The 15925-nt window shown below is 42.5% G+C and overlaps 1 protein-coding gene across 9 annotated transcripts in view; it reads right to left on the reverse strand.

The window, feature by feature from the left end:
* PREX2 (phosphatidylinositol-3,4,5-trisphosphate dependent Rac exchange factor 2) overlaps positions 1–15925 on the reverse strand; it is a 359933-nt gene that overhangs the window by 184081 nt on the left and 159927 nt on the right. For all 9 annotated transcript variants that reach the window (XR_013824731.1, XR_013824732.1, XM_079902440.1 and 6 more), the window contains 3 exons: positions 8632–8851; positions 7880–8087; positions 804–983 (listed from right to left, as the gene is read on the reverse strand). Coding sequence is in view for 7 of the 9 variants with exons in the window: in XM_079902440.1 (XP_079758566.1) it covers positions 804–983; positions 7880–8087; positions 8632–8851 (608 nt within the window). In the remaining 2 variants the exon portion in view is untranslated. The remainder of the gene's footprint in view (positions 1–803; positions 984–7879; positions 8088–8631; positions 8852–15925) is intronic.

The following is a 15925-nucleotide window of genomic DNA, read 5'->3' on the forward strand; positions in this document are numbered from 1 at the left end:
CCTAGAACTGCAGGATAATAAATAAATTTCTGTTGTTCAAGCCACCTGGTTCTTGGTACTCTGTTACAGCAGTCCTATCAAAATTGTACAGAAGGCATGTGAGGGAAGAAGAAACGCACAAAGCTGGTCACAGAGGTGAGCACGTGAAACTAGTTCAATTAGCTTGAATCACAGAACATAGGAAGGAGGAAAAACAAAACAGAAAGAACTCCTATTCACTACCCAATAGTCCAATAATCAGAAACAGATATTCAAGAAAAAACTGTCAATATAGGCACAACTTGTTTATTTGCCATACATGTTACACAATCCATAAAAGAATAACAAATCTCCTAAATGAGGTCCACTCGGTTGGAGAAAAAATGTTTTGTCCAAATTACTCAGATTATAAAAGGGAAGAATTTGAAAGATAGTGATGTCTCACTATGCTTTGTCTGAGGTTGGTAACAGCCAGCAGTTATTTTGTGGGAATAATAAACAAAAACAACAGTCAAAAATTTTTTCAAGGGCTTCCCTGGTGGCGCAGTGGTTGAGAGTCCGCCTGCCGATGCAGGGGACGCGGGTTCGTGCCCAAGTCCGGGAAGATCCCACATGCCGCGGAGCGGCTGGGCCCGTGAGCCATGGCCGCTGAGCCTGCGGGTCCGGAGCCTGTGCTCCACAACGGGAGAGGCCACAGCAGTGAGACGCCCGCGTACCGCAAAAAAAAAAAAAAAAAAAAAAAATTTTTTTCAAGACCTTTGTGGAAAATACAGAATCACATTTGACTTGGTCAATGAGATGAGTTTCAGGAATGAATGAATTACCTGTAAGAGTCTCTGTTGCTGATGGTGTCGTGACCTGAATCTTCCTGCTCATCGCCTGCCACGTTAAAACAGACGCGTTTGCTGTTTCTCTCTCCCTTCTCGTTGTCACTGTCTGTTGGGACTATGGACTCTGATGCCTTACGTTCTAATTTAGGAGAATATGTTATTGAAGACAGAAGGCTGCAGTGGGATATAAAAAAAAAAAAAGATTAAGTGCACATTTTCACACTGGCGGCTACAGATAACTACCTTGCTCACTGAATATGATAGGCTTACAGATATTTCTAGAGCTTCTTCTAGGTGTCACCTGAAATTAATATCCTGTTGCATAAAACGCCTGTCATGCACAGTTCACTTTTTCCTCTCAGAATAAGTAATGGAAACAGCTCACAATTTGGATGAGAAAGCTGTGTTCAAATCCAGGTTCTGCCACGGACTAGCTATGCTCTCCTGGCAAAACCAGGATGGTTCTCTCTGACATCTATGAAAAGTGGATAATAAGAATAGCTACCCACAGGGCTGCTGTGAGAATGAAATGCATAGAACATATTGCTGGTACTCAACGGGCATCACCTCGCTCCCAGCCATTGTCACCACCACGTGAAAATACCTGAGAAACTTTAAAGTGCTATCCAAATATTAAAATAAACACTAAATGGGCTTGAACCTCTGCACTGGCTTACCTTAGATGTTAAAATCCCACCACCCCTCTCCGCCTGCCCTGGGTTTCCCCCAGGCTTTCTCTATTTGTCAGGGAGAATATCATGTGGACAAACTGTTCTCACACTCATGTAAACAGGAGTCCTGCCCGTCCTGACCCTAAGACGCTAAACAGAGTCACACACAGGTGAGGACAGGCGGTAGTAGGGGCTACTCCAATACCATCCACAACCCAGTCATCATGAAACATCGTGAATCTGCCCAAACGCAAGGCTCTTCCACTGGGCTCAAGGCTAAAACACACTTCCAGACTCTGAATTGGCAAAAAACTTGATGCAGACTCTAGGCAGCACTGATTCCACCAGGCTAGACTTGCATGTTTGGCTGTACATTGTTTCTTATAGAACTAACTCAAAATGACACAAAAATGGAATCAGTCTTTACTATCAAACAATGTGATATAGAATTTGCAAAACAAATTAAACCATAACTGAACAAAGGGCCCAGGCATAGTTTCTCCAGCCCACAATCATCTTCTCTTTTATTTACCAAATACCGATGACATGCTGTTCTAGTCAACAGCACATATGCGCATATCTTGACACTCATTTTTCCATAGCAATGTCATGTTTATTTTATTTCAAGACCATGAAAAGATCTTCTACCTCTTATTTATATCCCATAATGTCAAACCCAATGCTGTGCAGAGTAAATATTTGTTAAGTCATTTCACTAATGAATTAATTAAACACATTTATCGAACCATGCGTTGCCCTTGGTGCTGTTCATGCAGCAGTTTACAAAACAAACAAAAGTCCATGCCCTCCTGGCGCTTAAATTCTACTGGGAGGAAACAAACAGTGACCAGATAAGCTGTATAGTGTATCACATGGTGACAACTGGGAAGGTGAAAACTTTCTAAAAAGGGAATGAAGCCAGGGCTGCAACTTCAAATAGTGGCATCAGGTAAGGTCTCACTGTGAGATGATATCTGAATAATATTTGGGCAGTTTATAGTTTTTAGACACCTGGGAAAATCAGGGAGCTCTGCTAGATTGCTCAGGGCCCTGCAAAGCTATGAATTATTTTAAACACACTTTTTCTATTTGGAAAGATATGTTTATGTCTCATGAGACAGACTGTGTATTTCTTCACTCCCTCCACCCAAAAGATTAAAGCATTAGATTAACTCCAATTACCCAAGCTGCACGCTGCACAGACAGATGAACTCTGACTACCAAAGAGGAAAGAGATGCAGGAGTTCTCATTCTGCAAGGAGTCCTCTGTGCTCTATGGACCTTTTAAATGAGAAGTCATGGGGGCTCAGCATAAACATTTTTTTCAGAGCTCTACAAATTGTGTTCACATATTTGCTTTTCATTTTAAACAGCTGCAGTCATGCTTGCACTGACCCTGTGAGAACAAGTGTTAGGCTAACAAACAAATGATAGAAAAACAATGTTTTTGACACCACGTTTTTGCATAAAATCTCTCGATTCTTAAAAGTAATAATAGGGCTTCCCCGGTGGCGCAGTGGTTGAGAGTCCGCCTGCCGATCCAGGGGACACGGGTTCGTGCCCCGGCCCGGGAAGATCCCACATGCCGCGGAGCGGCTGGGCCCATGAGCCATGGCCGCTGAGCCTGCGCATCCGGAGCCTGTGCTCTGCAACGGGAGAGGCCACAACAGTGAGAGGCCCACGTACCGCAAAAAAAAAAATAAAAAATAAAGTAATAATAGAGCATAAAGCTTAATATCTGTGCTCGCAGAAATATTTTCCTTTACCTTTGCTCGTATACAGTGTTAAGCTCCCTCTGACAGTGTGTAGGTCTGTTGATTCTGAATTAACATCCTGAGCTGAGTACCATTTCTGGTCAATCTCCACCAAATGCCCTTGATGAATAAAGATTTCTGTATATGGTGGATTGCATCTACCTGTGCGTTTTCTATTTGACTGAGATTTAAATATCACCATCATCCTCTTCAGCACAGCTAACATCTGTTGAGCTCTTACGCTGGTCACTGTGCTAAGTACCTAACAGGTATTAATTCACTCAGTCCCTCAGACCACCTTATGAAGTGGGTATCCTCGTTATTATTATCAGTATTATTATTGTTATTCTCATCTTAGAGATGGGCTGAGTGAGACACACTCATAATACTGTGGAAACTAAGCAGAACACCCCTCCCTGCATATCGCTCATCCGCTCTGGAGGGCAAAGGTGGGCATAGTGCCGCCCACCACATGCCAGTTCTCCGGGGCTCATGACTGGGTGGCTCCCCTCCCCCTGAGAGGGTAGGAATGACCACGTGCCTTGCTTTCGCCACTGCAGCGCGAGTGGAGGTGACACGGGTCCCTCCTGGGTGGACATCTTCATGCAAGTATGCTCTCTCTGCCTCATTCCCTGCCTGCTGTGACCGTCAGAGGCATTCCAGCTGATGGGGCTTGGCCAACCTAGACCTGAGTGAGGCCGACGTGGAGCAGAGACCCCGGGACCCACTGGGCATGGAAAGCGAGCAAGAAAGGAACTTTGTTGTCTCAAGTCTGGGAGGCTTTAGAGTTTTGGTGAACGGAACAGTGAAAGGGGTAAAAACCAGTTGTAGAGGAAGCAGGAAGTCCAGAGGAGGAAGACACGAGTGACTGGGACTCAGGGTATGGACTGTGTCCCGGGGGAGCTGGTACCGTCTCTCCACAGACCGGCCACCAGCCTGACACTTGAGTGCCTAGAAGGCCAGCCACGCCGGCCTCAGGAGCAGGGCTGACCAGGCAGAGGTGTGTCACGTTCCGGGATCAGAAAGAGGCTGATGCAAGAGGAGCTCAGAGAAATGGGTTTGGAGAGAGGGACGGGGGCAAACTGCGTAGAAATGTGCAGGCCACAGTAACGCATCTCCCATGATTCTAGCTGCATTGCAATGCCATTAACTGGCTTTAAGCAGGGGACTAGCACAACTTACCTGTACAGATCCCTCCGGCACCTGCCGAATGTAGAATGTATTAGATGGAGAGGCACAGCTGGAAAATTCTACAGCGGGTACTAGGGAGGAGACTATGGTGACCCAGTCTAAGGTGATGGGGTGGACACATTCTGAGGTATAACTGGCAGGACCTGATAAGGTACTGGAGGTGAAGGGAAAGGAAAGAGAAGAATCACAGCTGATACCGGCTTCATAAACTGGCTTCATAAACTGAAGAGATGGAGAATACTGAGAAGGGGGACAACCTTGATGGGGGAGGGGGCAAAGCAGATTTGAGTATGAGGTCAAAGTAGATTTCAGTTTCAGAAACAAATTTAAGTTTGAGGCGTCTGTGAGACAGCCCAGTGTTTCATAAACCAACTCACAGCTGGTCTGTGAGAACGAAAGCCATCAGTGCATGTAATCATATAACTGTGCCCGGCACATGAGCCCCTATAATACATGCTAGTTTTTATGAAACTGTGCCCAGTTTTTTACATTTACCAGAAAAATGCTTGGGAAAACCTCAAAGATAATTCCACCACCAGCCCTACCGTTCCTATCTGTAACCCCCAGCTCACTAACTGTCCTACAATGTGTTTTGGTTGTCACTCAATCCTGGGACATGTGGCACCTGCAAAATGAAGTCTCTTCTCAAATTTCCTGCCTTACTAGCCCCCAATACTCTTTATTCATTTCCTCTCTGTGAGAATACACAAACCCTGAATTTTAAAACCCTGTCAAAGATTCTGGACTCTCCACGAATTATTTTTTCCCTTTACTTATATCTAATACCCGAGCGTCATTAACCAGAAAATCGCCCATTAAAGGGCTAAATATCTAGCTTCCTGAAATGAAACAGGAATCACAAAATCTTGATGAAATTCATAACATCACATTACTTCCTGTTACTACACAGCACATCTGTCTCTAGTTCTATTTTTGGATCTGAACAAGGTAGGAGGATTTAGGGGAATGCCTGTGTGTCAAAGGATGTGTTCCCAAGTGACAGGAAAACCAGACTTCACAATTAGACAGGCTGAGCACCAGGACCTTTCACAGGAATGAATGACTCCTAGAAAGGCTAGCAGGGAGATATTGTGAGGCAATTCTCTTAAAACTCGGCACAGCAGCTGAGATCTGCTTCTCCACTCTGCAGAGGCACCTATGTTAGACCAAGAATAATTTCTACATGGTGAGAAAACTGTTTAGTAACTAGCTTTTTAAATAATTTGTCAAGCTTCACTGCACTGCAGCATTTCTGAACGGGGCAATGGGGCATCCAGGCACTTGGACAACGGTACTGTTTTAAAGTGATTATGTTACACACTGGATTATGGTGGAACATGTTTATATTTAGAATTAAATTATATGGTGCACACAGAGAAGACCAAGAAGTGTCTCAAATCACTGGCTCATTTCATGTCACTTTCCTAATAAACAAGCACAGTTGGTAAAGACTTTTAGAATAACAGAGTGGCGAAATCACAAGTAAAAATAGGTAATCATTTTAACTAGCTTTGGTTAATAAAAATAGCTTAACCCTCTTTCTGAAATTAGTGCTTTAAATATAAAGCATTTGAAACCAAGTAAAGGGAGCCCCTTGGCTCTAACCATTTCCTTGAAAATATATCTACATTAGCTGAACTTAAAAAAAAAGAAGTCAATAAATTCACAAAGACAGACAAACTCTGGACAAGTGCCAGGAAGTGCTGGGTAGTCAGTGCATTAGAGAGCCAGTCTCCAAGGCAGTGTTCACTCAGGCACATCAATAATCCTGCCATTGACAAAGGACTCATCTGAAAAGGAGGAATAATAACTCTTGGTTTAACTGGAATCATGGGATTGGTCCAGATGCTCTCCTAGAATCCCTTTGAGATCTAGGATCCATGATTCAGTGTTACTATCCATTGCCTTATTAATAAACAGTCTTCCTCTTGAACCTCCTGAATACTTCAGGGGGAAAAAAGAGACTGGTTTCTAAAATACATATAACATACATGATAAAATCAATTTATTAAATAAAGCAAAATATAATGTCCTAAAATATTAACTTCTCTGTCACAAGGTCATTCTGAAACAATTCCAAATATCATACATTTGTTTAAAAATAACCACCTGTTCTCTAAGTAACCTCAAACTGTTTAAATTGTCTAGGAATGGGGTGGTCCCAATATAATATACCAAGTGTCATAAGTAATTTTAAAAAACTAGTGTATTAGACAAAGGAAAACAGAATTTCAATTCTAAATTAACTCATAAAAATGTCAGAAAACAGTAGCACAGTAAATAGTAACTACTTAAAGATAATCTTAGAAATATGGTGCACTAATATGGTAATTTTGATCTCTAAATTTCAAAGATGTATAGAGATCATGTCCATTAAAATTTCATTAGTGTAAAGTCTAATTACAACAAAGCCTTAGAATCAGTTCTAAACATTTTATGTGAAATCTGAATTATCCGTGGAAGTAGGGATGATGTGTGTGTGAACTAAATAATACACATTTGATAGCCATCTAAATCTGCAACTTCATAAAGGGAGTACATTAAAAAGAGGAAAATAGTCCTTATACCATTTTCAGATTTTTCCCACTATGATATATTCAACAATTTCAATCCCCTGAATGAGAAGCAAGCATGTCAAGCCCTAGGCTGATTGCTTTTCGTATTAATTTTTATATTTTTCACCACAAACAGATAATTTGTTATGATTATTCACCCTCTTCTATATGTGAGAAACTGAACTACCCCAAACCCCATTCTGCCTTGACTAGATGTGAAGCACGGTCACACTCCACGATGTAGCAAACCATCCTACAGAGTTCAGGCAATTCTCCAACCTTCAAATTCCTGAATAAGAATCAGAGTTGACCTCTGGAAAAATTGTATTCAACTCCCTCCTCTTCTCCGTTCTTGATAAAAGATTCCAAATTACTGGCACAGTGATTTGGGTACTTCCTTAGTAAACCATTAATTCAATCAGAAGAGAAGAAAGGGTGTTGGTCATTGGTCCTGGGGTTACATACTTTGGCTTTTACTCATTTAACAAGTATGTTAAGGACTCGGTAGGCTTTACATTTTTTCATAAACATCTACTGAGTGCCTATCCACCAAATGCTGTGGTCTGGTCTGTGAAAGGTACACAAGGAAATCCTTACACGCAGTTCGTACTCTTTCAAGCATATTGTTCAATTTAACATCGGCACACTGAAACTTAGCGTTTTCTATATGAAAGAACCTTGCTGTTCTCTTCCCTGGTATTAAATGCTTCCTTAAGATACAGATGTACAGAACTGCCATGTTTTCTTATTTTTAAGGTGTTGGCATTAAGAGGATCTATACGCTTAGCAAAAATTCCTACATTTTCAAACAGTAAAAAGAATAATGGGTATTCAGGAGTGCCATTTCCTACAGCTATTGTATTATGTACATTTAAAAGTACAGTAAATAAAATGCTTACTCATCTGTTTGACAAACACACATCTCCACCTCCTTCAGTGCAGTCTGAAGTTTGCCCAGCAGTTTCTGATAGATATCTTGGGTTTCTAAGTCGTCTTCTTTCAACAAATACCGGAGACCGTGCCCATCTTGCTGCCCCAGAGACAGACCTGAAGGGGCCGCCATAGTTGTAATCGTATGTTGAATGTACACCATAGGACTTAGTTTTCCTGAGGAGTTGAAACCATTCCATAGCAACCGTTATTACCTTTAACTTACAGTAGCAATCCAGCGCCATTCATTTTAGACGTCCAAGCTTACAAAAGATAAAATGCCAATCTAATGCTGCATTTAATTCAGGAATTAAAGCTTATGGGGAGTTGTGATTAAAAGCTACAAATACAGTTTGATTCCATGTCCCACTGGGATGGCATGGGATGGTACTCCGCATCCCTTGCAGCTGCTCCTCTACTATTTTTCTCCTAGTTATAGGGCCATCTCAGATGAGTGATTTCACAGCAAGATGAGCTGTGCCTATCAGGCATGTAAGGAAGACAAAAACAATTATTCTTCTCAGAGGAAAACTAATGAAAATGTGTAACTCCATTTTCATTCTACAAACACTTATGCATAATTATCCAAATGATTAGCGTGAGGAATCCTTTCTTTATAAAATTTCAGACTTGCTGACATGCTAATTTCAGGGATGCAGGAATAGGTATGATCGCCTAAGTTACGTGTCATAATTTGATAAAGTTGAAAAAGCTAACATACCTTGTTCCGATTTATTTTCTTTATCATGAGAATTATGCTTCCTGCTATCCAACTGAACACCAAATGCACTCCCCAGGTACGCTGATGTTTTGGGATAAGAAACTTCCATCACATTGACATGGCAGTTGGTGGGGCAGAAATCACTGCTGTGCAGTGGGGAGATCTTAGATTTGGCCTGTTTAAAGGTGGGCCAGGCTCTATTCTTTAGTACACGAGAAAACTGTAGATGAAAGATGAAAGAAAAAGCAGTTGAATGCAGTGATAATTCAAACATTTCACTCCTGTCATCCACAGCAAAATCAAAAGAAAATTAAAACATGTCAACTGCAACGGGTGAAATAAATTACAAGTTGTCAGAAATTAAGTCATTATTTTAAAATTCACACGTTCTTAGAAAAGCAAAGCAATACAGGCAGCAAATGCAAAGGATTCTTTTGAAACACTGATTGCAACTTAAGCGCTAAAAGAGGTGAATTCAAGCGATCAACACCACTTACTAGGACTCAAATCCACAGGCTCCCAGCAGCTGAGAGTCAGAGAGAGAAACTGAATCAGCGTTCTAGGACACCAAGATAGGAGAAGTGCAAGGTGGCAGAACAGGGTAGCTGTCAGGTCAAGGATGGAAGAAGATGGATTATTCCAAACATCGTCACAAAGCTGACCCAGACCTGAGTCTGGGAACAGGTGAGACAGCAAAGCTTGGTGGTGGGGACCCCGAATGGCAGGACAACAGGCAGAACAGACTTTACTTCCCACCCGTGCTTCCTGCTCATCACTGTTGAGCTTTGGGTCAGGGTCAGCCTGAACACCGGCATGCATGCTGCTTCTACACCATCGAGAATAGTGATGCTCAAGGAAGTTACACAACTTGCCCGGAGAGCCACTCCCCTACTTAAAACCTTGCCATCCAAATCCACGGTCTACACTTGCCATGGTCTATACAGCCTCCCAAAGTCCGATCCATACCCGGTTTATTTATCTCAAGCTCTCTTCCCCTTGTTCCCTGTGCTCCTCCTGGCTTTCACCCAGTCCCTCTCACATACCATCTACTCGTTCGAGGTCTTTGTACAGGCTGTTCAGTGTGCCTGAAATGTTCTTCCCTTGTTTCCAAACTTACTCCTATGCATTTTCAAGTTCTGTGAAATCATCAAGAGGCCTTCCCTGAGCCCTAGTCTAGGTTCAATTTTCCCATTTGGGTGCTAGGTTACAGCACCCTGTAATCCTCCTTACAATTATGAATAATTTTCTTTTTATTTTATTTATTTATTTATTTATTTTTGGCTGCGTTGGGTCTTCGTTGCTGCGCACGGGCTTTTCTCTAGTTGCGACGTGCAGGGGCTACTCTTCGTTGCAGTGCACGGGGCTTCTCATTGCCAGGGCTTCTCTTGTTGCAGAGCATGGGCTCCAGGTGCACAGGCTTCAGTAGTTGTGGCTCGCGGGCTCTAGGGCGCAGGCTCAGTAGTTGCGGTGCACGGGCTTAGTTGCTCTGCGGCATGTGGGATCTTCCCAGATGAGGGCTTGAATCTGTGTCCCCTGCATTGGCAGGCAGATTCTTAGCCACTGCACCACTAGGGAAGTCCCATGAATAATCTTCTTATTTCTCTCTCCCTTAGCAGATGGTAAACTCCATGAAAGTCATGCTTACATCTGTCTTATGCATCACACACAAGCATCTCATAGAATTGAAGTGGACTGTAGTTTCAAAAACAAAGGACTGAGAGCCACCAGCTCCCTGTGTTTTAGTTATGTCGTCCGCATAACTGATGTGATGCTGGGCAGGTCCCTGTCTCTTTGTCATTTCTAGTAAAATATGGAATGTGGATTAAATAATATCTATGCTCGCTTCTTCCTTGGAAACGATAACCAGATTCTATCTATTTATTCCACTAGTAGAGTAGTAATCTGGACATTGAAGAGAATAAAAATTAAGACTACTACCAGTTACTGTCTAACTTTTCTAGGTTAAATTCAAGAATAAAGATATGATATAAAAAATCACATCTTACTAGCTCACCATTAGAATATGAACTATCTTACAAGTATATTAAACTTTCTTTTCAAATCACATGTCAGAAGCTATGTATCTCAGCAAAGGGCTAGCGCATAGTAGGACTCTAAATAGAACTGGACTGAAATGCAGGAATCTATTAACAAAATTACTAACACATTTGATAATGATACATAGTGAAAATAGCCTAAACACTGAAAGACAGGGAGGCATTTAGAGAACTCCTGAATTATCACTTTCTCTTTATTAATAACGAAACTGTGACCTGGAGACTTATCTCGGAAAGACCTAGAATTTAAGGCCAGATGAAAACTTTCATTCAGAAGTTCTTTTCCACTGTAGTTGCAGGATAAAAATCTCAGATGAGGCTCCCACGGCACAAAGACACAGAGATCGATTTTATTACGTCACCGCATCCATGGTAAGAGGCAGTTACCCTTCTGTGGCTTTCTTTCATTTTAACCAATTATTCATTTATTCAAAAATATGAAAAGAAGCATCTATTCTGGATCCTGTGCTATGCTGGAGACACAGCCCTTGCCCTCACAGAATTCACGGTCTAGTAGGGGACACAGGTGAAAACGATATATCATCCTTATATATAACAATTATACTATTACAATTATATGTAACATATATGTATAAACATATATACAACTGTATATGTGTATATACACATATGTAACAATTATATAATAAATACGATAGCCAGATAATTAGAAGTTTTGGTAAGTGCTGAGAAGGAAGTGAACAGGGTGATGTAATGAAGTATCACCACAGTGATCAGGCAGAGGAGGGGGAAGATTCTAGTTTCAGTGGGACCCATTTCCTGCAGCTTTCCGACATCTATCTCAATACAAATGTCTTCTATGCCCTCTCCCCATGCACTCAGAACGGTGCGTAGCCACATGTCTGAATGTGCCTAGTTTCTTTCAAAGAGTAAGTGGAGGGCTTCCCTGGTGGCACAGTGGTTGAGAGTCCGCCTGCCGATGCAGGGGACACGGGTTCGTGCCCCGGTCCGGGAAGATCCCACATGCCGCGGAGCGGCTGGGCCCGTGAGCCACGGCCGCCGACCCTGCGCGTCCGGAGCCTGTGCTCCGCAACGGGAGAGGCCGCAACAGTGAGAGGCCCGCGTACCGGAAAAAAAAAAAAAAAAAAGTAAGTGGAAACTTCTTTGATGCGAGCCTCTCTTGGAGAAGGAAGAGCCTTATGAAAGCAGTGCTGTCTTCCATCCTGGGGTATCCCTAGGAAAGGGGGAGGGGGCGAGGGGGGCCCATAATCATGGGTCCTGGAAATGTGGATATATTTTGAAGATCAAAAATGTGCTGGCAGACGGCATGCCCTGCTATTTAATGGTGAGCCCTTTCTGAAACAGACCTGAAATGAGGAAGGCAGAGTTCTTGTACTGACCGTGGTGGGCACGTGAAAATGCTCTGATCATGTCATACAGTAGTAAAAGGCCCTGGAAATGTGGCCCTGTCACCTTCTTTAGCAACATCAAATGAAACACTGAGCTCACTCATCTGCTTTGGAGAAGCTCACAAGGAAAGACAAAAGTTCTTTTCCATAAATAAAAACTGCCATTTTGCAATAAAGAAACGTACAGGGTATGGGATAGGGGGTGGGAATGAGTTGGGATGGAAAATGCTTTAGACCTATTGTGGACCAAGCTTATTACCAGCTTCATTCATTCATCCAACAATGACCTATCCAGCGTGCTCTAAACCAGGCACGGTTCTAGGCACATTGGGAAACAGTGAATGAACAAAGATTCCTGTCTTCTGGGTGGTTACGTTCTAATGAGGGGAGAGGCAAACAATAAACATAGTAAGTCAAAGTCAAAGTGGGACTTTGCCGCATGAGAGGTTGGCGAAAAAGGTGGAATCACCATAGGAGACTATGAATGGGCCACGAAGAAAGGACAAAACCAGCATAGGTCATGTCACAGAACACTGCTTAAGAAAGGTACAAGCTCAACTGCATCAGATGCTACTAAAACAAGGACTACAATGACAACAGTGAATAAGATTTGGCAAAATATAGGTCACCAGTGACCTTAGAAAGGGCCAGTTCAGTTACATGGAGGGAACCAGAGCCCACCTTCAGTGTGCTGAGAACGAAAGGTGAGTGAGACAGCAGGTGTGGACAGTGGGTATGAACAGCGGGTATGGACAGCAGGTATGGACAGCGGGTATGGACAGCAGGTGTGGACAGCAGGTGTGGACAGCAGGTATGGACAGCGGGTATGGACAGTGGGTGTGGGCAGCAGGTGTGGACAGCAGGTATGGACAGCAGGTGTAGGTAGCTCTTTTTAGGAGAGAGATCAAAGATGTGGAAGAGGAGGTAGAGAGGAGAGTGGCGGGCAAGGGAAATATTTATCTTTAATACAGATATTAAGGCATATTTGTGTATTGACAGGAAGAAGTCATTCTTGGAAAAGGAATTTCAGGTTTTTAATGCATTGGTAGTTAACTCATGAATTACTGAGCATGACAACAAATTTAGATCCAATTACAGTCATTTGACTACAAGTCAAAAAAAAATACAAAGGTAAGCTATTATTCTGCAGACAGTCTCCCACTTCAATGAAGTGTAAGACCCCACTGGCATGGACCTATAGGAATTTTGTATCAGGGGAAGAGGACACGGGGAGAGATTTTACCCACAGTTTTCCCAATCCATACATCCGTTTGGGGATTATGTGGCATTAATAACTAAAGATACTCAGAATAGTCCACGTGAAACTTAGATTCCTACAGATAGTACTTTTGTGTAAAAAGGAACTATCTGTTAAAAGCTCATTAAATACTTATATGGAAGAAGTATCCCCAATGCCAAAAATAAGGCCAATTATGGAATTATTTGGAAACAGAGAATGAATCTAGAATTTTTAAAAGTTCTCAGGACAACAGAGAGTGAGCACGTTCCTCCAAACAGTGCATACTTTTATGTCTGGAATGACTGCCCACACTTCCTGCCCCACAGAGATTGAATACCAGCTTAGGGTTCATTCAGGTCCCCAGTAAGGTCTGAACATCTGTGGCCTATAACGCTGGCCAAAAACTTAAATGTGATTGCAGCAGCCTGGCTATGGAAACTGTAGAAATATCAACCGGTTTCTATTTTTAACACGTAAAACTTTTAGAGTCTAAATAATAAGGGAAAGCCAGCCTCTTTGAGATTTTAGTTTCTATGGATACATTTTATTTTATACAAAGAGGGCTGTTTGAAGCTTTCATCTGGGAGACAAATAGGTTGCTAATAATAGTTTAAAAGTAAATATGTGGAAATTAAAAATATATATTCACAAATGCTATAGTTTCTGTTGACACACATCTGTTACGTGGATGGAGCTGACCTTACCTGACAGGCTGTTACCTTAGGTATCGACATTTTGTTCAAACAGAAAAGATCCTTGAAATGTTCTCTTGCTAACCTTGTTTCTCTCTTTCGTGAGAAAGATAGCCAGTGATTCTAAACAGGTTTACGGTCAAGAAGGGATGATGAAAGGACTGCTTTTAAAGCACTCATGTCCTGGTTAACTACAAGTTTCTCTTTATTTCTAAATTAAAAATAAAAATAAGTGAGACGGCACTCCATAGGACTGATACCTAGTTGGCTACCTGCCACGTATGTGACTTGAAGCAAATTCTTACTTCCTGAGAAAGAAGCAGGATGATAAGACTACTCAGTACGCATGGCTACTTGGAGGCTCAAGCAGCAACAATGTGCACACGAGAGCTTTCCAAACTTCAGTGACATTCTTTTTATCATTTCAAAGCACTGCCCGGTAGCCTGTCCACCTCTTCTTTAAAAGCTTCCCAGGTGCCCAGTTACTCCTGAGGAAATGGAAGATGCTTCTCACTCCCCAGGATAATGTTGTTGAGAATCTCCGACATTTGGGGAAAAACTCTGCTTATAATCCCCCAAAACATACATCTCTCAGTTTATTGCAAACCAGGTTGTTGTTAGAAACCAAGAAATAACACCTTCTTTATCACCATAACCAATTAATCATAGACGGTATATATTTTCCTCCTACACACAGCTTGAATTGATCTTTTTCTCTCTGTCCCCAATGCTTCTTTCTACATGAGTCCAAGTCACCCTCAACTTGGACATCTTACAAACAAATCTGATGATTATGTCACTTCAAAACATCACTGGAGGGGCTACCCTGGTGGCGCAGTGGTTAAGAATCCGCCTGTCGGTGCAGGGGACAGGGGTTCGAGCCCTGGTCCGGGAAGATCCCACATGCTGCGGAGCAACTGAGCCCGTGCGCCACAACTACCGAGCTTGCACTCTAGAGCCCGCGAGCCACAACTACTGAGCCCGCAGGCCACAACTACGGAAGCCCACGCGCCTAGAGCCCATGCTCCACAATGAGAAGCCACCGCAATGAGAAGCCCACGCACCTCAACAAAGAAGAGCTCCCGCTCACCACGACTAGAGAAAGCCCATGCACAGCAACGAAGACCCAACACAGCCAAAAATAAATAAAAATTAAAAAAAGAAAATCACTGGAAAAATATCACATTTTGTCAGGTTTCCTTTTTAACTGCATCCAACTAAAATCCTCCTTTCTGGCCCAGGCAGTATGTCAACTCTTCATCAATCAGATCAATCTCATTTCTAAGTCTTTGCCTTCATTTATGATCTCTCCCTTTACTCGAGAGCCATCTCTCTTCCTTTTCACTCTGACAGATCTTTCCAGCTGATAGCAGCTAGCTTCTGCTGACCACTCAGTCCGAGATGATTTCTCCATTACTGAAATGCTATTGCCCTTGCAGTCAGAACCATACTGTTTAGCACATCAGCTGTGTAGCAAAGTATCAACTACAGGTAAACAAACAACAACCAGTTTTAGAATAAAAGGAAGCAAGGTTCAAATACCACTGCCGCTCCCAGCTGTGTGCCTTTGGGAAAGTTACTTGATCCCTCTGAGCTTCAGTCACTTCATCGATGAAACGGATAATATCTCCTATCACTGTGTTGGTAAGATTATACAACACAGGCAAACTGTAAAATATAGCTAGTATGCAATGCCTGATATAGACTGCTATAAACTGTTGTGCGCTCCCTAACGGCACAGAGGACCAGCATATAGAGCAAGGTGCTGGGTGCCAGCGTGTTCAACCATTCATGGCAACACCTCCTAGTTGGCTAAGTAGTATTATTATCACTTCATGTATTTTGACCTTTCTTGCCAAGTAGATTGTACGTGGGGGAGGGCAGACTTCTTCAAATAACTGACTTAAGCCCCTGTTGCCTATGTAAAAGATACAC

This window comes from Stenella coeruleoalba, assembly GCF_951394435.1.
Source record: "Stenella coeruleoalba genome assembly, chromosome: 17".
Lineage (NCBI taxonomy): Eukaryota > Metazoa > Chordata > Mammalia > Artiodactyla > Delphinidae > Stenella > Stenella coeruleoalba.